General features: G+C 36.4%; 1 protein-coding gene across 1 annotated transcript in view; it reads left to right on the top strand.

Moving 5' to 3' along the window:
• The window catches only part of Frl (formin-like protein), a 708,708-nt gene that overhangs the window by 413,398 nt on the left and 271,138 nt on the right, over nt 1-24,172 (top strand). Inside the window, exon 18 of the mRNA XM_090382384.1 lies at nt 17,982-18,068. Coding sequence (XP_090238510.1) covers nt 17,982-18,068 — 87 coding nt within the window. The remainder of the gene's footprint in view (nt 1-17,981; nt 18,069-24,172) is intronic.

Below are 24,172 nucleotides of genomic sequence, written 5' to 3'. Positions count from 1 at the left end.
CCATAAAAAAATCAAATCAAGCATTCTCAGACCATTGGCAACATGTAGTAATACCTGCATTCCCTAAACCTGGCAAAGATTCCATTAACCCAAATTTTACTACTTATAGTACTAAACTAGCTGGGCACCTCCCATGGGCAGGAGCAGCAGTGCGCAGCACGTTTCTTGATTAGACCGGGGTTCGAGCCCGTGACCACCAAATGCGGAGGATGCGGAAAGGTCAGGGAATGACCACCGCATATCCCCGGAGCAATATGGCCTTAGTTGCTAATGCTCCCAAAAACCAAATAACAACAACTAACTAGCTGCCTTTGTAAAATTCTGGAAATAATGGTTAACAAGAGACTTGTATAGTATATAGAAGATATTAATATTTTCCATACATGTGGAAAATATTATTATTTTATTATATCATTATTAAATAAAATAATATTATTATTTCCACATATGTATTTTTTTTTATTCCACACCATGAAATAAAGAGAAACAGATCATCACTAGACATACTAGTATGTCTAATGATGGAAAACAGCACAAGAAATGCCTTTCTAAAGTTGGAACACCAAGTTACTGTTTGTTTTGACATTGAAACTGTGAAATTCTGAGATCTTAAAATTATGGTTGAGAACTTTTCTGAGACATTGTACTTTCCAAGTCTGAGTGAAAACTCATTATCAAAACCTTCTATCAAGAAGTAGTCCCCCAGATTCCCAAATTACATTACAGTACTGGAGATTATGTTACCCAAATGTAATCTCCAGCTTCAAACATCCTTCAAACACCCATGGTATAAAACATCCATTTCCAAAGAGAATTCCCAATGGCTTCAATCATCCATCAGTGCTCAATACTCAAATTATATTTCTGTATACCTAGATGGTTCCAAAATCATCTATGCATCACAATAGCACAACAACTTCCAAGGAAATGTAGTGTGTGTTTTATATATATATATATATATATATATATATATATTATTATTATTATTATTATTATTACTAGACATATAGTGCAAGGAAGCCTGGGGCTTATGCTGCACCAGCCAAAAAAAATTTCCGAGTTACCCTGAGAGAGAGTCAGTCAGAAGTAGAACGGAATCACCAAGATGTTGTTGTTATTTGGTTTTTAGGAGCATTAGCAACTAAGGCCATATTGCTCCAAGGATATGCGGTGGTCATTCTCTAATCTTTCCGCATCCTCCGTATTTGGTGGTTATGGGCTCGAACCCCGGTCTAATCAAGAAGCGTGTGCTACGCACTGCCGCTCCTGCCCACCTGGCTACGGAGGCACCGAATCACCAAGAAAGAGAAGAATGATGATATCCAGCTCAGGACCCTAGGTGTGCCAAGTCCATACTCACCAGATGTGAGCCCCTGGGGTTATATATATATATATTGATTCCATGCACGCATGTGTGTGATCTGTTTCTCTTTATTTCATGGTAGGGATATGTGTCAAAAAATTTTTTTTAGAAAAATATGGCAAATATAGCCAAATAAATAGTAAATTTAGACTGGTGCCAAGGAGAGAATTCCAGAGCAAAAGAGGGAAAAAAAAAAAAAAAAAAAAAAAAAAAATGACAAAGTAAACCAACCACAAAAGAAAATGACACAATAAACCAACCACAGGAGAAAATAGATATAAGACAAGGAACAGTAACAGAGGACCTTTGCATCCAATCACATCAGAGGGCCACTGGATACAACAGACATGAACAGTACTGCATCATTTCGAACATAATGCAAATTACAACAACGGACAGAGGCAGGTGCGCGCGTGCGTGCGTGTGTGTACAGGCTGACCTCAATTAATGTGATTAATTCATCCCGCAAGCACGTCGAACAAAACGGAAAAGCATTAATCAAATATAATAATCAATAGGAAAAATTATAATTGGTCCTTGACCTTCAGGAATGTCCATAAAAAATTTTAAACTTTTTAACTGTACACCATGTAAAATATAATGAAAATAATTATGGAATTAAATATTTATTGGGCAAGTGCCAAGTGAGTGACTCTAGCAATTTTCTTAAAAGAGCGATTGATTGTAGTTGAGCGTTATTTTCTAATTTCCGAAGTTATAATTTTGCTCTTCTAAAGTAAAGAAGTCAGCTTACTCAACAGAAAGGAAAGCCACCTTTCTTCTTGTATATAAGACTAACCTACTAACGCACTAACAACCTTATCGCTCGGTCACTGGTGGCACCGCTCCTGCCTCCACATGGCAGGGCTGGAAATCTATGAGAAGAAATCCATTCTCTTGGGGCTAAAAGGAGCAACTATGGACAACATAAAACAGTCCACCTATGGATCTCTTGATCCAGATTCAATTAGATATGATGAGCATGATAATTTGAATACATCCCATGCCAAAAAACAAAAAAAGAAGGGACAAATTTTTCTGCTCCACTCTTTTTTATTATTACATTCCTCCACAGACCAACCTAAGCTCTCCCCATTTTTGATTCAGAAATGCCTCGAAAATGTGGATGGTCCTCCAAAAATGGTTCAGTGACTAAGATCTGGAGACTTATTAGTGGAGATGAGTGAACACAGACATGCTGAAAGACTTGAAAATATCTACCTTTGGTGGAATTCCCACAAAGGTTACTCCACATGCCACCTTGAACTAAAGGGGTAATATCAGAATGGGATCTCATAAATGTATCAGAGGATGAACTTGTCTGTGAATTAAGCAACCAAAATGTAATCCATGCAGAAAGAATTGTCATAAAAAAATATGGAGAGTCTGTCCCTACTCAAACAGTCATACCGACATTTACATCACCAAATCTCCCCACAACTATGACAGCTGGATACCTCAGATGCCAAGTTCAGCCGTATACATTCCCAACCCAGTCCGGTGCTTTAAGTGCCAAAAATTTGGTCATTCGCAAACTGTGTGCAGAGGTGTAGTCACTTGTGGTTCAAAAGAACACACATACGGACTGTAATAATGAAATGCCGACTGGGTTAGCCAGGTGGGTAAAGTGCCTGCCTGGCAACCCAAAGGTCCCGCGACCTTTGGGTTGCCTGCCTGGCAACCCAAAGGTCGCGGGTTCGATTCCCGCCTCGGGCTTGGATCAAAGTACTGCAAAAACCTTGGGAGGTGCATTATGGCCACAGAAGCCTATGCGCAACAACTACCAAAAAAAAAAAAAAAAAAAGTAAATGAAACCCAAAACTGTCCTAATTGCCATGGTAATCATTCTGCCTTCTCTAAGGACTGTATCCAATGGAAAAGAGAGAAGAACATTCAGGAATATAAGATAGAGAACAAAGTGTCATATCAAGAGGCAAAGAAACACTTTGGAATTCCTAATAAATCATCTACATATGCCTCAGTTACTCAATGGCTACACTCAATATCAACTCAGACTGACTGCTCTGTCCCTCCAAATATCTCTATATCTGGTTGGGCGAAATCATTACTTTCTTCATTAAAGGAACAATCTCCCTCCAAATATGCAACTCAAGAAATAAATACACCGGTAACAATACCTCCAGATAAGAATCCCAATCAGCAACCGAAAGTACAAACTAAGAGTTCTGAAAGAACTGACACACACACACACACACATTCAGATCTGATCCCGTGGACACTGATGGAAAAGTGGATGAAGATGACACATTTCTTGAAATTCATCCAGAAGGTGACATTGACACAAGCAGACCAGTCTTCTCAAAGAAGGAAAAAGGAAAAATAGACAGGCATAAGCAAACTACTTCATGGAAGTTAGCAGACACCAGTTAAAACCAAACAATGGATACAGTTATTCAGTGGAATTCTCGTGGGCTCCATGCTAACTTTGATGACTTTTGCGATCTCCTATCTGAATATAAGCCTGTTGCAGTATGCATTCAAGAAACAAATCTCACAAATGCGATATCTAACAGTTAAGCATTACAATATGTATAGAAAAGATAGAAACTCATCTAATTTAGCTCGTGGAGGAGTAGCATTCATAGTGAACTCTTTGGTGCCCTCTAGACCTATCCCCCTTCAAACATCTTTAGAGGCAATTACAGATCCGTGTCACCTTTGGAATCACAATAACATTACTCTTGTATATATCACCAAATCATACATACACCCTTGCTGATTTAGATGATTAGTAATGCACATACCTGCTCCCTTTTGCATTATGGGTGACTGGAATGGCCATCACTCGCTATGGGGTTCTCAACATCTTGAATCCAGAGGACAGATAATTGAAAAAATTTTAGATAAACATAACCTGACTATTTTAAACACTGGTGCTCACACATATGTGCATTTACCATCTGGCTTAAGCTCTGCTATTGATCTTTCAATATGCTCTCCAGTGATATTTCCTCTCATAGACTGGACCGTTACTAATAACCCTCATGGTAGCGATCACTTTCCTATCATCTCTACTTTCCGTATAAGTTCTACTCCTCAGAGTAACATTAGGACTAGGGCTTGCATAAAACTGAGAAATTTCAAAACCGAGTTTAACCAAAGTTTACTTTTAAAACCGGTTTTAAAACCGATTTTCTCAGACTTAGGGAAAATAATTAAAAGCTTATAACACAGGTATTTGTTTTATCTTGGGTAGATTGTACAAATCGTAATCAAATCTTTTAAACAAAATCTATCACCGCTTATAGTAAAAAAAATAAAAAAATTTAAATTCTCCAAAAAAGTAACCAGCTTGAGATTATACAAAATTACAAATTGTATTCAAATCCTTTGAATAAAAACTATCTTCTCGTATAGTAAACAAAAAAAATAATAAGCCGTATAATAATAATAATAAATAAATAAAAATAATATGAAAAAAAAAACAGCTTGGGGAAATTCCTTTACTATTTATTGCTCAGCTTTTTTCTGAAAATGATCCTTTAAAAAACACAGTATATTAAGCATTTTTTCTGATAGACTTAACCTTATTTTTGTGTTAAAGAGACCAGTCATCGAAAACACTCTCTCAGATTGGACACTTGTTGGTTTAATGGTCAGCAGTGCTCTGTAAACTTTCTCCAGCTTTTCACTTCTACTGCTAGTTACCTCCAAAATTTTAAATTCTTTGCTGATTTCCAATTCACTCGAATATTTTGAAGGCTCTTCAGTTAATCTCTTTATTACACTATTACATACTCTCGCATGAGTGTATCTCCAACATTGGAACTAGACGAGTCTTTGTTCTCTTCTAAAAGAACGGTTCGTTTATTTTCAGTTTCTTCATTCAACACTAAGACTCCTTCGGAATGTTTTGCAAATAATCTCTGATAAATCTCTTCAGCATACTTTTTAAAAACTTGCTTATTTGGAAAATCAAAAAGTTCTTGAACCTGAATCTTTTTCCTAAACTTTTTGGGGTTGTGTACATAGTCAGCAAAGCCAAAGTTTGGCAATTTCGTCTTGCATTGTAACGCTGCAAAAGGCTTTGTTGAAACTTTAAAGCAAATGGGTTTTCTGCTGTATCAAGCTTAGCAAGCAGAAATTCTTTTGAGGACTCTGCTTTCAGTAAGTCTGTATCTTCTGAGGTATAGTCTTCAGAATCATTTCAGCTGGTCGCAAAGTTTCACATAGCAATACAAGTGTTTTCCAGTCATCGTCAGACACAGCTTCAGTTGACAGTACTGCATATAGACTATCCCATCTAGTCTTGTGCTATCCCATCTAGTCTTGCAATCTAATATAAGTTTATATTCTTTCCCATTAAATTTTGCTTTAACAAAATTTTGTAATACGTCATTTTTGGTAGGCGATTTTCAAAAAAGCTTGCAAATTTTTCTGACTTTATTAATAATTTGTGCAATTTTGGCCATTGGATTGAAGAAATAAATGAGCTCATCGGTAAAGTCGGTTTGATAAAGCATGCCTTGCTGTCTTTCTTCAACCTCTTCATCATCACTACTTTCTTCATTATTTTCATTTTGTTCATTGTCTTTGGGAGACTCAGAGACTGTGGCACTATAATTGATTGCTTTTTCATAAAGTACATATATAACTGACAGATGTATACAATGGGCTATACATTGTTGATGATTAGGCGTAATTTTCTTGCCAAACTTAATCATCATTGCTGCTCCATCGGTAGTGCAGACAACAATATCCTCATCCAAATTCAAACAAATTTCTTCAAGTGTCCATTCACAATTTGCTCAGTTTTTCTGCTATCAAGTGAACCATTAATCCCAATAAGACCTAACAACCAATGATTGTCTTTTGAATGCACATTTATATTCATATACCTTTTATTTTGTATAGACGTATATTCGTCTAGAGTCAATGAATACCGTGCACCCAAAACCGATGAATTTTTGAAATGCTGAATGAGTTCTTCTTTCTTAGTTTTATAATAATTCAGAACCATATTTTTAATTCCATTCACTGAGGCTGGTGGTAATTTATCATATTTATTTCTCTGAAGGTGAAGGCTTGATTGTAAACTCACTCTTGGCAATTGAATTAAAAGAAAATCCATCTAAAGCAGCTAATTTTGAAATCTCTTCTTCTATAGATTTTTTAACGATAAATTTTTCTAATGTTCTTACCATTTTTACGGGAGGTTCACTGTTATCTTGTTTAATGTCAATCTGATGCATTTGCTTTAAATGCAACATCAAAGATGATGTAGATCCTCCAGACGACTTCATTATATTCTGACATTTCGAACATTGTGCTTCATCTTTGCTTTTTCAAGCAAAATAATTCCATACATTTAATTTCATCTTAGACATATTAAGAGTAATAAATATTAATTAGTAGGAATTTATATCACCGACAATTTTAAATAAAAATATTGAAGATAACAAAGGCACAATACTATGCATCACTTCTGCAAGCACTGAATGAAGAGTCTAAATGAGGCAAGTTTCAAAATTTTCATGAAAGAAATTTTTTATTTGTTTACTCGCAATTTTTTTCCCTCAATTAAATCTATTGTATTTTCAAAATTACATAAAAGCTAAATTTGGTGAAGCTGTTTTTTGGAGAACATTTGATCGCAAGTTTAATTCGAATAAAGAAGCAAAAAACTTTCTACGATTGAAATTTGATGCAATATCCAGCGAATCTGTTTCTAGTGGGTAACCATCAATAAGGCGCATTCCATAACTTGCCTGGCGAACAAGATAGATGGAACGGAGAAATGTTGAGCATTTTCTTTTACACTATCGCTCCGACTCACTCAGTCATAAATGAGTACACCTGCATCGTGCCATGATACAGGTGGGAAGATAAAAGGTATTCCATCCTAGATTTGGGCCAGTTGCCCATGAGATTCGTACCTAAACATAAAATAAAATAAAAAAACATGTTTAAAACATAAAGCAGTTGAACGATCCAGACAAATGAACAAACAAAAGAAAATGCGCGTAACAAAAAAACTATATTCGAGGGCTAACTAAGAAAATATTCGAATCCGGTTTTAGAATTTAGAAGCTCGGTTTCGGTTTTAATAACTCAATATGAAAACCGATTTAACCGGTTTTATAAAACCGATTTGCAAGCCCTAATTAGGACAACCTGGAAATTTGAAGGCTAACTGGACTAAATACCAAGAAATAGCTCATTTAGATACTGTCTTCTCATAGCAACCCACACAATTGATTCCGCAGTAAGCTACATTACAGATAAAATAATGAAAGCATCCGAGACGGCAATGCTGGAATCATCATCCAAAAATGTGGTGGAATGAAACATGCAACAGTGCTAAAAAAGGAAAGGAACAAATATTGGAATCTTTTTCAAAAACATCCAACCACAGCCAACCTCCTACAGTTTAAGAGACCCAGAGCTAAAGCTCATCATATAAGACAACAGCAAAAAAGAAGCATGGGCACATTATGCTTCTACCATAAACAGATTCACAAATACTTCTGCAATATGAAAAAAATTCAAAAGAATTAATGGTAAATACTCACAGATAACTTCTCCTATTCTACTTGTGAAAGGGAAGGAAATCTCTGAACCTATATAAATTTCCAATGCCTTGGGTACTTCGTTTGAAACGCTTTCAGCTGTTGCCACGTATGAACCAGCATTTCAATTGTTAAAATCCCAGACAGAAAAATACAAACTAAATATTTAATACTGCCTTCCTAAATTCTTATAATTTGCCTCTGACCATGATTAAATTACATAATGCACTTGCACGAGTGAAAAATGGTGCTCCAGGTCCTGATGGAATTTATTACACCATGATCTGTCACTGTCGTTAACTGTAAGAGGACAGTTAACACAATCGTTAACTGTCCTCTTACAACTGTATAACAAAATTTTCTTAGAGGTGTATTACCCTGCTAGCTGCCATTCTTATGTTCTGGCCTTCCCGAAACCAGGGAAAGATCACACAGATCCCAAAAATTACCATCGTATTTCCTCTAACCATTTGTCTAGGAAAAACATTGGAAAAAATAGTTAACGCTAGACTGATATGGTTTTTAGAGACTCAAAACATTCCAAGTCCAAATCAGTATGGTTTCTGGAGAAAAAGATGTATGCTTAATCTCATTATCAAGGCTGAAACAAATATCCGGAACGTGTTCCTAAGAAATCAACACCTAGTCGTGATATGTGTTGACATCGAAAAAGCCTTTGATACAACTTGGCGATAGGGGATTCTTCAGGACTTGCATAAATCTGGACTGGGGGTCATCTCCCAATATTTATTAAGAACTTTCTAGGCAACAGATCCTTTCAGGTCCGATTCCACTCTTCATTATCTCAAGCATATGTACAAGAAGAGGGAGTTCCCCAAGGATCAGTGTTGAGCGCCACACTCTTTGCCATTAGGATTGATTCTATTACCAAGTGCATACCTAACACAGTTGATGCATACTTGTACGCTGATAATCTTGCCATGTCATGTCATGTCATTCTCAAAATATGAGACTTATTGAAAGACATCTATAAGGCACCATTAAACAAAATAGTCTCTTGGGCCAAAAATAATGGATATCACATTTCTAAACCAAAAACGACTGCTGTGCACTTCTGTTACAAATGTTCTTTACATCCTGATCCAGACCTTCAGTTGGATTCTCATTGTATCACTTTCCAGCCTAGTATTAGATTTCTTGGTTTAATACTTGATAAAAAATTAAACTTGTTAGAACATATAAAACATATTCGTACAAGTTATCTTAGAAAGCTAAATCTTCTCAGAGTAATTTCTTTCATATTATGGGGTGCAGATTGTTATGTGTTGTTACATCTATATCGCTCACTGATCAGATCCCGGTTAGACTATGAGTCTTCTGCATATGACTTGGCCAGGCCGAGTGTATTTAAACAGCTCGATCTTGTACATCACAGTGCACTAAGAGTTGCACTGGGGGATTTTCGCACATCACCAATCTTAAGCCTCTAAACCGAAACCTGTGAACCACCGTTACACCTTAGGCGAGAAGTTCTACTACTAAATTATGCAGCCAAAATCAGCAGTCTCCCACATCATCCCATGTGGCAATGCCTCTGCATGCCAAAATGGATAAATCTCTATCAAACTAAACAGTGTTTCAACAAACCATCAGGCATTAGGCTTCAAGCTTTGATCACAAGCTGGGGCCTGAAGTTTACTAACACTTTTCAGGACACTAGCATGGAAACCCAGCCATGGCAAATGCCTCCTGTACATATTGATAGACATTTTCAGCAATGGGAAAAGAATAACTTCCCCTATATCAACATTAGACAAATACATATGATTCAGTCCACTGAGTTTAGTAGTTTCATTCAGCTATACACAGATGGATCCAAAACCGGTAATCAAGTCGGCACAACTGTAGTACTACTACCAAATGCAACCATTTTCAGACAGCTCCCATCAGAATGCAGTACTTATACCTCAGAGTTATATGGTATTCTACTAGCCCTAGAGAATATAAAAGAACCCTCGTACACTAAATCCATCATATATACAGACTCGTTAAGTACTGTTAATGTTCTACAGTGTAAATCCTTCCCTAGTCATCCTTTGATACAGAAAATTTGGGCACAGTTATTAGAACTTCATGGACATGGATAGCTCATAATATTTTGTTGGATCCCTGGACACATTGGAATCTTAGGAAACGAGCAGGCAGATTTAGGCTGCTAAAATTGCCACAAATGTGATGCCATCCAATTTCAGGACTTCTTATAGTGATCATAAGTCCTTTTTCAAACAGATATATAAAGAACTGTGGACACACATGTGGAAAGATCAAACAAATAATAAACTTTTTGAAATCAAGAGAGAACCTAAACAGTGGCAATCCAGCCTGAGACGAAACAGAAAGGAAGAAACCATCCTAGCCAGATTACGCATTGGTCATACTTTCCTCATTCACAGCTATCTACTAAAAAACAGTGACCCTCCACAATGCAGTAATTGTTTATGCCCATTAACAGTAAAGCATATCATCGTAGGATGTCCACAATATCAAAAAGAATGGAAAACAGCTTTTTCCTCTCATTTTCATAATTGCAATCAGTTAACACTACAGTGTGTCCTAGGAGATCGAGAGAACATGTATGACATTTTTCTTTTCCTAAAATTGATAAATGTCACCTTATCTGAACCCCTATCACCTGTAAGAAAAACGAAGAAAATATCAGACAGTAATTAGTACATTATAGCCTAAGTTGCTGATGCACCAACAAATGTTTATTGCATAAAACAGCGGTTCCCAAACTGTGCACCGCAGAATATTTAAAATTTTTGAGGGAAACACAGCGATACTTGACATCTGTTGGACACCGCGCAGACTACTAGCTCGAGTTAGTTCATAGTTTCAACATTTCTTATTAAGTTGTTTGGACCTAACTACTTATTAAACGGAACTGTTAGGTATTTCTTTTGGTCTAGATGCACCGTGAAAAAATTACTGAGACACTAAGTGCACCATGAACCGAGAAAGTTTGAGAACCTCTGACATAAATTACACAATGAAGAAACAATTTGTTATGGAAATATTTGAACAGTGTTGACTTTCTCTTTACATCAATCAATTTCTGATAGCCGACGACAATCTTCTCTGGGCCCTGGCGAAATAAATATTGCAGAGAACCTCAGACCTTTTGTTTGAGGTTCTATGCGATACGAAAGATTTCATCTAGTTCTTTTACCATTATTCCTTTGCGGTAACATTTTCATCTGGCTCATTTAAAAATTAGAATTTTTAAACGCAAGTCTGCATTGACTGAATTAGCGGGAAACAAACAAGTAACATATTTTCTTCCAATGGTTGATGGAGCACACTGAGGTGGGCAGCAGGCAAACGTTGTTTATTGCCTGTCCGACATGCGGTAAGCTTAACGCACGATTGGAATCTTTTCCAATTATCACATAAAAAAGAAAGATTGCATTAACTGGAAATTTGCATCGTATAAAGTGAAAAGTGGTATAATTTTTTCAAATTGCAGTAACTGAAAAACGCTTTAATCGAACTCAAGTTATGCGAGGCCTGGCTGTATACACCAATGAGCCAAAACATTATGACCAGCGAGTCATTATGCAAGTCGAAGCAACTGCAGGTGAACTACGGCGTGTGCACGGGTCTGGACATGGTATAAAAAACACCTGATACTGAGCTCCGTTAATCCGTGTTACTCTTGTCCTTCAGATGGGAAAGGCAGCGGACTTAAGCAAGTTTGACAAAGGCTAAATTGTAATGGCCAGACGACTGGGTCAGTCAAAATGGCACAGCTGGTGGGGTGCTGATGGTCAGCTGCGGTTAGTACCTACCAAAAGTGGTCCAAGGAGGGGAAACCCACGGAACCGCCAGCAAGGTGTTGGACGACCACAGCTCATCAATACTTGAGTTGAGTGAAGGCTCTTCCGGACGGTATATGGCAACAGAAGGGCACCTGTGGTGCAACTCGCTGATAATAGGAATGCTGCTGGTGATAGGAGTAATGTCACAACACACACAGTACTCACAGTACATCGAACCCTGCTGATTTTCAGCTGCATTTTCAGCAGGGTTCGATGTACTGTGAGTGTCCATGCTAACCAGAGTTCACCAACAACAGAGCCTACAATGGTCATGTGAGCATCGAAACTGGATCTTGAGTAATTAAGACTGTGGTCTGGTCCGATGAATCATGTTTCCTGTTGCTCCATGTGGATGGCCGGATATGTGTACATCATTTACCTGGGGAAGTGATAGCACCTGAGTGCACCATGGGATGAAAACAAGCCAGTGGTGGCGGTGTTAATGCTTTGGGCAATACCCTGGGTGTCGCCTTTGGGATACCCTGGGTGCAGTCATTCATGATGTGCTGGGCACTCTGAAATCTACCACCTACCTAAACGTCATTGCTGACGAGGTACACTTTTTCGTGGCAACGGTCTTCCCCTCTGGTGGTGGTGGTGCCGTCTTTCAGCAGAATAATGTGCCATGCCACACCATCCAGATTGTTTGAGGCTAGTTTGCAGAACATGAGGAAGACTTCCAGGTATTGCTTTGGCCTCCAAATTCCCCAGACATCAATCCCATTGAGCATCTGTGGTTTGTGTTGGAACAGCAACTCCGATCTGTGGCATCTCAACCATGGACCTTACAGGAGTTAAAGGATCTGCTGGTTATGTGTTGGTACCAGATACCACTAGACACATTTAGAAATCTTGTAGCATCCATACCTCGCCAGGTACGAGCTGTTTTGGCTGCACATGGAGGATCAACATCATATTATGTAGGTAGTCATAATGTTTTGGCTCATATATATATAATAAAGATTGAATTCAGAATGAATTAATAGAAAAATGCATAAAGATGGAGCAGTAAAGAACACAAAGTGCTGAGGCTAATAGAAGAAGGAAAGTAAGAAAAAGAAAGGAATAAGGGACAAAAAGGGAAAAAATTAAGAACCTAAAATAGATATTAAATTATCTGAAATTAAAGGCTGAATCAAAAGGCCAATTAGAAGTAGAGAAACTGAAAGGGAAAGTAAAATATATGATTAATAAGTAAAGAAAAATAATGAGCATCAAATTGAGGCTGGGAAGATAATAAAATACCTAAGGGAAAGAAAACGTTTGATGCAAACTAAAGAAGGTTGGTACATAAATCAGGTATTTCATCAGGGGACTACACTGATTATGTATCAAATTACTGCATTTCTATACAAATTTATGGTTTTGGAGGAAAGATTAAAAGTTAGGGTTTTGGAGGAAAGATTTAAAAATATATACAGTAATACGCCGACTTACGCTACCCCGACTTACGCGAACTCGGAGTTACGCGGTTCCTGATTTTTTCGTTTGGCAACGCTGCCGCCCACTATCTTCAAGGTCGTTTTTCATATGTTATCGATATACGGTGCGACGGTGGAGAATGAGAGCGAAAGATGAACAAAATTCAACTTTGCTGCTTTTATGTTTTTTATATCAGTGAAGGGGAAACACACTTTCACCATAATAACGTAAAAACCAACACAATTCCAGCTATCGGTATAATCACAAATGCAATTAGATCGAGTTTACTACCAGTTTATAACAGATTCCACTAGCAGAAACGCAACTGGATTTTTATTGTTTTATGGTAGTAACCCCTAGAAATGTGAGGTGTTAATAGTGTATCTCTGCCTTTATGGTGTTGTTTATTCAGTTGCTACATGCGCGCAGCTTTGTTTATGCGTATCAAGCGTGCCTCCTCGTTTTGTAATTGTGCTTTATTCCCTAAAAATAAAAAGGAAGCGTCCTGGTGAAGACACTGCAGATTCAGAGAGAAAAAGAAAAGCAATTATCGATAAACAGAGGCGGACTGGGTCAAAAATTCTTACCCGGGAAAATTTATAGTGGCCTCATACTATGGTTTATGGCCAAAATCACACTGGCCCACCGGGGTTTCCCCGGTAAGGCTTATTGCCAGTCCGCCTCTGTCGATAGAGAAAAAAATATGAAATTGTGAAACGCTTTGAGCGAAATGAAAGACCATGTGATATTGCACGTACTACAGGCCTAAATGAAGCAACGGCGAAAAGCACATGACAATTGCAAACTTGACAGGTTGAAAATTGAAAAGGGCTCAATTGTAAAGGGCTTAAAAATTTTAGAAAACATAGACTCCAACGAAGAACGCGTTATAGCTACAAAGCAAGGAATAAAAAAATTATTAGCTTGCTACGAAGAAATTCTGCGTGAAAAAAAGAACGCGCTGTGTCGTCAGACGAATTTGTTAGATTTTATGAAGCCATCGACATCGAAATAACTTTTTAACGTAAGTCATTTGTTTTTTTAATACATATTTTGTATTAATATGTATAAAGAACTGCAATTTTATTAATATTTTTCTTCTAAACTAGTGTTTTTGTTAGTCCTTGGTCCCAATTAAGCAAAATTTATATGTATTTATATGCAAAGTTGTACCCCGACTTACGCGAATTCGACTTACGCGATTTTCGTCAGACCCACCTATCGCGTAACTTCGGGGTATTACTGTATATATATATTATTAAAAAGGAGGGAGAAATGATAGATTCTCCAAAAACATAAGCAAGGTAGCCCCAACACAGTGTATATAATTAAATCAAAATAAAAAATTCAACACCTTGAATGAAGAATTCCAGAATATAAAGTGTGCGCACACACACACACACACACACACAGCATAGCTGAAGCCAATACATATTGTCTTGGAACATATAAAAGGAATGGATATTGTCAAAAGTATTATATACAGGTAGTTCCCAACTATGAGTTAATTCATTCCTAGTGTGCTCTCATAAAGCAGCAATTTATTTCCCATAGACATAATGTTAAAAACAGGGATCATGTTTTCGACATTGAAATTAGTTAGCTAATTAGTTTGTTTAAACAATGATTGATATATCTAAAGAAATGAAAACTTAGCCTGTAAAATCAAGCAAATTATAATAATAAAGAAATATTTATGACTTACAAATGTTAAAGAATGTTTATTCTTCATCATCATCGACTAAATACACACTCGTTGATCACTCATTGGCTCAGCACTCATTAGTTTGTTGCACAAGGAGTTGTCTTCTTCATCAGAAATGCTTCAAGAGGTGTTTGTTTCCAAGATAATCTTCTCTTTTCTTTATAAACTTCATGATAGCATGCATAAGTATTTTTTAACAGCACACACAAATTGCAACTAACACTACGTGCAAGTGAGATTGCAACTAACATGATTTGTATGGAGTAACAAGTTTATGAAGCTTAAAAAAAAGGAATGAAAAGAAGATTCTGAAAATTTAATTATGTTTTTTATATGATTGAAGATTTCAGTAAAGGGGGAAACACATTTCGCTGTAATAACATAAAAAACCACACAATTCCAGCTATCGGTATTTTTGCAAATGCAATAACATAGAGTTTACTACCCATTTATAATTGCTTGCAATAACAAAAAAGCTCAATAAACTGGAAAGTGCAAATTGTTTTTATTGTTTTATGGTTGTGACCTCCAGAAATGTGCTTTAGAAAAATATCACAAACTCATTCAAAATTGATTCTTATAAACGAACATATGATAACACTGAAAGTAGTGCGTTTTAATGATTTGAATTGGTAAATAATACAATTTACATTATAAAATGACCTTTCAGAGGGATAAATAGCTTAGTTATATAGCGAAAATTTCAATCTCCAAGGTCTTGGAATGAATTACGAAAAAACAATGTGTTATTTGGTTCACATTATGATATTTTCGCAATACGATGATGTCTCTGGAATGGATTAATATCATAAATCAGAGGTACACATGTTGTTTGAAAGTGGTATTTATGAAAGTTTAACATTCATTTTTTGCAATTAATGTTCATATTTTCGATTTTGTTAATACTTGGGGGGAAAAAATCGTAAACCCAGGAACTCGTAAAGCAGGGACTGCCTGTACACTGATTCATTCAGTGCATTTCAATCACTCAGAAACCATCTTGATGTCTCACACTTTATCTTGTGGCAAATCCAGAATACCTTAAATAAAGAAAAGCAGTTCTAAGAGCGAAGTTGGTAACTACAGACTGGTTAGTCTGCCTACAGTGGTAGGAAAAATCTTAGAGGCAATAATTAAGATTGCAATCCAGGGACATTTAGATAGATATGGCATTCTGAAATTCACACAGTATGGCTTTGTTAAGGGTACATTATGCTCAACTAAATTAGTAGGCTATTTTGACACATTTAGGGAAATTTTTCAACAGCTTATTTGGATTTTAGCAAAGCATTTCACTCGGTCCGTTGTGTGAGAGGTTACTGTATAAGCTTGAACAGATTGAGATTACTGGTAAGATCCTAAGATGGATTGCTGGATGGCTGCCGGGCAGGAGACAGAGGTTGTAATTAATGGATATTCTTCAGGTTGATGTAATATCGGGAGTGGGGTCCCTCAAGGACCACTGTTGTTTCTCATTTTCATAAATGACCTCAATGAAGGGATAGAAGGCGTAACGTTAAAATTTGCAGATGACATAAAAATTGACAGAGTTATTAATGATAAGTGCCAAGCGGCACTCCTTCAACACGCTTCTTGATTAGACCGGGGTTCGAGCCCGTCACCACCAAATACGGAGGATGCGGACGGAAAGGTCAGGGAATGACCACCGCATATCCCGGAGCAATATGGCCTTAGTTGCTAATGCTCCTAAAAACCAAATAACAAACAAACAAACAAGCAGCACTCCTTCGGGGTGACTTCAAAGATGGTCAGAGAAGTCACAGCTGTGTTTTAATGCTGCTAAATGCACACCCTTACACTTGGAGAATAGCAACCCACAAATAAATTATATGTTAGGTTGGGTTGAATTAAAAACAGTAGAGGAGGAAAGGGAGCTGGGAGTTACAATACAGGCAGATATGAAGATTTCTGAATAAACAGAAATCTTCATATCTGCATAGTGTAAACAGGCAGCCAGGAAATTCCATGGTATCCTATCGGTGATTTATTGAACATATCCTGTAGAAATAGGGAGGTCATAATCCCGCTGTATAAGGCAATTGTAAGACCACATTTGGAATATTGTGTTCAAGTATGAAGACTTCATCTGAAAATGATATTAGACTTCTTGAATTGAACTTCTTGACTGGCAACTCGAATGGCGAGATTGGCAGAAGGACAACCGTATGAGGAAAGATTATGTGGGCTACAGAGCTTGACAACCAGGCATCTCAGAGGTGACCTCAATGAGGTTTACAAGGCTCTGAAAGGGATTAGTAAAACGAATGAAGGTGGAATTCTCATTGTTATAAGAATTACAGAACTAGGGGTCATAAATTCAAATGGTTGGGCTTGAAGTCTAGATTAGATTGTAGAAAGTTTTCTTTTAGCCAGGGAGTCATTGATTGCTGGAAAAAGTTCTCCTTGCAGGTAGTTGAGGCTGACAGTTTGAATAAATTGAAAGGTCTACTAGATACTTACATGTGTGGGGAGGGAAGCATTGAATTTCTGTTTTATTACTATTTGGTTGTTTTGGTTTTTTTTTTGGTTTTTTTTTTTAAGCCAATTAAACCAATGCCTTAAACCAATATACCAAATTCAATCTCCAGCTTTTCAACAATCAGAATTTGACAGGTGTGTAAATGAAGTGGTCATAGGACAGATTACCTGTAACTTATTCAGTTGCTGTAGAATAACATGCAGCATCAGCTCAACGTGTTAGCTATGAGGCGAATTTTGCTGAGTTTGCATTGCCAAAATATCAGATTAGTATAGAAGATATACCAGATCACCTTATTTTCTCAGCTGTCTGTGGAAAACTGTTATGGTTGCTCTTGTAACTTCTGCCAAATGAGAGCTATCAACTTAACCACATAGATAAGAAATATGGTTCATGTCATCAGTGCTTGTTTAAAACTGTACTAGTGCTGCAGTTAAGATCTTATGAGCATGTAACATTTATGTTGATGAGTCATCCACAGTTAGTTCTGGCATGCATTTCATTTTCACATTTTAGATAGAATGATATTTACTTTTTTATCACGAAAAAATAAGTTAAACATATTAATATATCTAGTAACATAAGATTTCACAGGTAGTAATTAGAATAATCTAATTTTCAGCTTGCAAAAGTGGAAAGATTGGCACAAAAGCTTAACATCATGAGCTACATGGCTAGCTTCTCTGAAAACATTCAGCTTATCACACCTGTAAGTAGTGATTTTATTTAGAGTTTTATATTAAAATTTTAGCAATGCATAGATTTTAGGTTTAGTTTTTCCTTTCTCATCTCATTAGTGAATCTGCTTTGTAGTTGACTTTGTATGGGGGAAAAAGAATCAAAATTTCATTTAAAATTATAATAGTAGTTTATGGCCTTTTTTTTTTTTTGTATTTGCACGAAATAAACTTATCAGTTTCAAAATTGTTAAGTGTGTAAATGTATATTTTATTAAAGTATCAATTATAGTTTAAAATGATGTTAGCTTATGTCACAATTAAAATGAGATTAATTTTGTTCAAAGAATGTGCCCTTAATAGAGGCACATTCTTTGAACAAAATTAATACAATAAACTCTTTAAAATCAAACACCTTCAGGAGAGAAAGGTTCCAGATTTTAGAGGTTACTTAGTGGTTGAGCACTTTTGGAGAAGCACATCGCAATGAATATTAAGCACTAACAACTGAACTTCTTTACATATATGAACAATCAGAATGACTGAAAAGCAGTGCTAATGATTATAAATATAAATAACAGTTTAAATTGTGAATGTTAACAAATGACAATAAATAAACATTAAACATAAAGTTAGTACAGTATCAAAAAGAGAATATCAATTAATGTGCTTCTGAGTTTTAAAAAATACTTTCCCATTCGAGGATAAAAAAAAAAAAAATAACCATTCTTCTTAAGGGATAATTGTATTGAAGTATGTTTTGTTTTTCATGTTGCTGTGTGGGAATACCTTTCAACCACCTCTGATAGAGCTTGGGAAAAATAACTGCTCTTCTTAAAGAATAATTATAACAATGTATGATTGATCTTTATCAATTTACATAACTTTTTAATTTGAGAAAAATAATGCTACTCAGTGTTAGACTGTCATGGCTGTGTGGGAACACTTTTTGTACATACTGTGACAGTGATAGAACTTGCATTTCAACTGTTTAATAGGTGAATCTCATTAAATCTTGAAGGCACTGTTGCTACTACTTTCAGTCCTATTTGGGTCACTCATCAGACAACAATAGTCTTAACTTGGCAGTGAGCACACCCCAGACAATAACAAAAACATGGCATGTAGACGCTGGCAGGTCCAAAAATTAATTTTTTATATCTGGAAAAACCTTTTGTTTTTTTAAAGTTCTGTTTGCAGTATACCAATGCTTGACATTTTGCAAATGGATTGCATTTATTCTATTTACTTTTTTATTTTTTTTATTAAAAATTTTTTAATTTAAATATCTATTTTTAAAAAGGCCTTTTTAATGAAACAAAACTGTTCTCCTTAAAAAAAATTAAACAAAATATAAAGCTGATCTCCAGAATTGGGGTACACCCAAGTCACAGTGTTTCAGGCGTGGCCAAAGAATGGATTGATTGTCTGGTTGAATTCTATGATTGGCTGATTACTAGGAATTCATTTCTGATTTTAGCGGGAAATGCAGAATTATTGTGCTGTTGTTTAGTTGTCAGTCGTGCTGCTTTGCTGCTCTTGGTTATTGTGTGTTATTGTTATTCCGTGTTCATGGTTTTCAAAAAGGATGGGTGTAAGGCTGTAATTGAATGGCGTATGAGTTTATTTAAACTCATATTCTATTTATGAATGGAATTAATAAATAAAACATACGCCATTCTATTTATGAATGGCATAAGAGTTTATTTAAACTCATACGCCATTCAATTACACTGAATTTGATAGCTTCGGAATACAAGTGTTTTCAATATGGATTTGTGATGAAGTGTACCAGTCGACATGCGAGGACTGATGATATGAGTTTTTTTTTTGTTTTCAAGTTGTTTCTTGACAATTTAATTTTTTTCACAGTAATTGTATGAGTTGTTAATATCAAGTTCTCTTTATATTAGCAAGGGTTTGGGGGTGGTAGCCCCCAGAAAAAAAAAAAGTATTTCTTTTGACATGCACGAGCAATTCTCATTATTAATTCACATGAAATCATCTAGTAATGTATGGGTCAGAAAATCACTGGTTGTATGTGGTGTTAATTTTTGTTAGTTTAAAAAAAAAAAAAAAAAAAAAGTTGCCGTTTTGCCGTTTCTTCTTCATTTTAGCTCTGATATTTTGTGATATCATGTGATAGGCCTCAGTAACCATCAGGCGAGGAGGAGAGGGGAAAAGCAGTGAGTGGGAGCAGCCTTCACTGGCCTATCACAGCTTTCTTTCTCATCAAAATTATTAGTATTACATTTCCTAGTTTATAAAATCAGTAAAGGGCATGAAATTTAAAAATTCAAATTTTCACTCTTATTTCTGCTTATATTAACTGATAAGTAGAAATACACAAAAATGTCTATTAAATATTTTCAAAATTTAAAAAAAATAAATAAATAAATAAAACATGCAAAGTATGAACATGAGATTATTAGGAATTTCCATTTTAGAGTTGTTAAGCATGTAAGGTTACCCATTTATAAAAAACAAAAAAAAAAAATCACATCCCTCTCAAACTTCTCTAATAATTTGTCTAGTTCTTCCTTAAAGTTATTCGAACTACCAATTTTTATAACACCAAATGGAAGTCAGCTATCTGAAGGAAAGTTTCCTATATTATATTTTCCAGCAGGGATAAGGAAGTGATTATTCCCTTGTATAAGGCAATGGTCAGGCCACACCTAGAGTACTGTATACAGGTCTGGAGGCCTCATTTCAAGAAGGATGTAGAGCTGCTAGAACGAGTACAGAGAAGGGCAACAAGATTAGTGAATGGAACAAAGGGGTGCTCTTACGAAGAAAGGCTTAAGTTTTGCAAATTACAGTGTCTAGAGACTAGGCACCAGCGAGGTGATCTGATAGAGGTGTATAAAGCCTTGAATGGTTTGAGCATGCTCAATGCTGATGGGATTCTTCCTCTAGCTCAGAAAAATCACCTGAGAGGGCATAAATTCAAATTGAGGAAAGACAGATGTGGTGCGGAAATTTGCCTTTAGCCAGCGGGTGGTTGGTTGGTGGAACAGACTTCCATCCCTTGTAGTGGAGGTTGATAGCCTAAATAAGTTTAAGGCTCAGCTGGACAGGTATTTTGAACGAACAGAGGGGTGAAGTGGAAGTGGGTTTTTTTTTTTTTTTTTTTGGCTGATGCTGCATAAGCTTGCTTTCTTGCATCAAATGCCTCTGCTAATGCTAATGCTAATATTATATATGAAATTAGTGTCAAAAATGTAGAAAAATAGAGAATTAGGAAAAGTGCCAGATCAGATTAATGCTATCAAGGTATCGATTAAATATTACATCTGTCTGTAAAACTTATATTACAATATATAATGAACAGTATATCATGGGAATCAAATGACAAATGAAATGTAATTAGAATATGAAATATAGGTATTCTGAGTAAAAGTATACTTATAGTTAGTATACTTATCCCCATAAGGGCAAAGTATTTAGTTAACCTAAGTTGGACTTCATTTTTATACCCTATAATTAACCACATAATATATAATAAAATAATAATAAAATAAGATGATAATGAACTATTTATTGATAAAAGGATACATTGAATGGTACATTTTCTAGGACGAGCACCATTCAATACATCCTATCAATAATTGGCAAAGGTTAAATTTCCATAAATTTCTTCAATTTTACTTCAAGCATTTCACTTAACTACGGTAATACCAGGATCCCTACTAAAGGGACGGGCAGTTATGCTCCCAGTAAATCCGAAGTATCTCTATAATATGCTTTTTCTTTGCTTTATGCTTGATAATCCTAATTTTTTATACCTCAAAATCTATTAGAGCAATTCATGGGAGATTGAGGTACTCTAACTCCTCTTCCTTTTTTGCCTTAAATTGGCAAAAGCCCTTCCTTTTCACTACATAATTATTTTTCACTAGTAAATATAAGAAAGTTATTGTTGGCACTCACTTTCATTATTTTGAAAAACAAGATGCATGGTATTTCAGAGACTGCTGGGAGCCATTGCGGTACAAGTAAACACATGGGTTGTGTTAGGGTAGCTAAGAATAGAAACAGGTGCAGGTATACTTGCGTGTACACCAATGCTAGGAGTTTAGTAAATAAATTTATTTACTAAATTTGATGAATTTGAGGTATTGCTCAAAACATCGAAGGCAGATATTGTTGGGATATCAGAGACGTGGTGTCACACAGGTATAAGGGATGCAGAACTGCAATTTGGGGAGTACGTCTACAGAAAGAATAGACAGGACAGGAAGGGAGGAGGGGTTATGCTATTAGTTAAGAAACACATAAAAACCAAGGAAGTGAAGCCAGTCGACATCGCTGGACAATGCAGTGTGGAGTCAGTTTGGTGTGACATAAACATTGGAAGATCAAAATTGAGAGTAGGAGTGTGCTATAGGCCTAATGACTCTGATGAGTATAATAAGGAACTGTACAGGGAAATAGAGTGGGCCAGTAAATCAGAGTGTCTTATAATGGGAGATTTTAATTTCCCAGATATTGACTGGAATTTGGGGGCTGGTTACTCACACACTAGCAGGACTTTTGTGGATTTATTGGATGATTGTTTTCTACATCAGCATGTTCGGGAGGCAACTAGAGGGAGTAATACTCTTGATTTGATTATCAGCAGTGATTCTTCATGCATTAAGAATCTGCAGATAAATGAACCACTAGGTGGCAGTGATCACAGTGTGCTGAAGTGGGATTTACTCAAAGAGGTAACTACCATTAGGGGTAAAGGGAAGGGTTATTGCTTCCATAAAGGCGACTGCGATGGACTGAGACAGTATTTAAATTCTATACAGTGGGACCAACTGATGATGTTACCAACAGCAAATTCAAAATGGGAAGCATTCAAAGAACTTATCTTGGAAGCTACTAGGCTTTACATACCAACTAAGAAATGTTGTTCAAGGTTTAGGCCAAAATGGATGTCAGATGAACTAATGAGGCATATGGCAGAGAAGAAAAATACATGGGATACATACAAATTAACACATGACACAGAAGCCTATGATAGATACAAGTTGATATGCAACCAAGTTACAAAGGGGGTTAGGCAGGCGAAGGCAGATTACGAGAAATCCTTGGCAAGGGATGCAAAGAAAAACAGCAAAGAGTTCTTTACTTATGTAAACTCTAGAAGGAAGGGGATGAATCAGATTGGTCCACTTGATATTGATGGGTCAAGTGTTGATGATCCTGCTCAGGTAGCTAACAAACTAAATGAATATTTTGCATCGACATTCACACATGAGGAGTTATTCAGCGAGGGGAATGCCAGAGGTGTATTCAACTCTAGTAGTAAGCTACAGAATCTTGAAATAACCGAGAGTAAAGTGGAGGAGAAACTGTTGAAGATAAACACAAGAAAGGCACCCGGAGTGGATGGGATCTATCCAGTTATATTAAAGGAGGCAGCAAAGGAAGTAAGCAAACCCTTAGCCAGAATTATGAGAGCTTCCTTGGACTCAGGGGAGGTACCCATAGACTGGAAATGTGCAAATGTGACCCCAATTCACAAAGGAGGATCAAAGGCTAACACAAGTAATTATAGACCTGTGAGCTTAACTTCTGTTCCAGGAAATTTAATGGAGGCACTGGTTAAAGAAGCACTGCAGGATCATTTAGACAAGACTTCAGTTATAGCTCAGACACAGCATGGTTTTGTTAAGGGGAAGTCTTGCCTGACCAACTTGATTGGATACTATGATGCAATCACAAAAGAACTGGATGCAGGGAATAACTTTGATATTATATACTTGGATCTTAGAAAGTCTTTTGATACCGTTGCACATGGAAGACTGCTACACAAATTGGAGCAGTGTGACATTGGAGGCAAATTGCTGCTATGGATAAAGGGGTGGTTGAGGGGGAGAAGACAGAGAGTGGTAATCAATGGACACTGCTCATCGTGGACTGATGTTATTAGTGGAGTCCCTCAGGGCTCAATGTTGGGTCCATTATTGTTTTCTGTATTTATAAATGATATTGATGATGGTATATCGGGCTTAATGTCCAAGTTTGCAGACGATACAAAGGTTGGCAGGGTTGTCAAGGACACTACTTGCACTGTGCTGCTGCAACAGGATCTGGAAAGGTTGAGCAGATGGGCTGAGAGGTGGCAAATGAAGTTTAACAT

The sequence above is a fragment of the Mastigoproctus giganteus genome, chromosome 1, assembly GCF_048544385.1.
Source record: "Mastigoproctus giganteus isolate SK-2022 chromosome 1, ASM4854438v1, whole genome shotgun sequence".
Classification (NCBI taxonomy): Eukaryota; Metazoa; Arthropoda; class Arachnida; order Uropygi; family Thelyphonidae; genus Mastigoproctus; species Mastigoproctus giganteus.
This window is presented reverse-complemented; position numbering and strand designations above follow the sequence as displayed.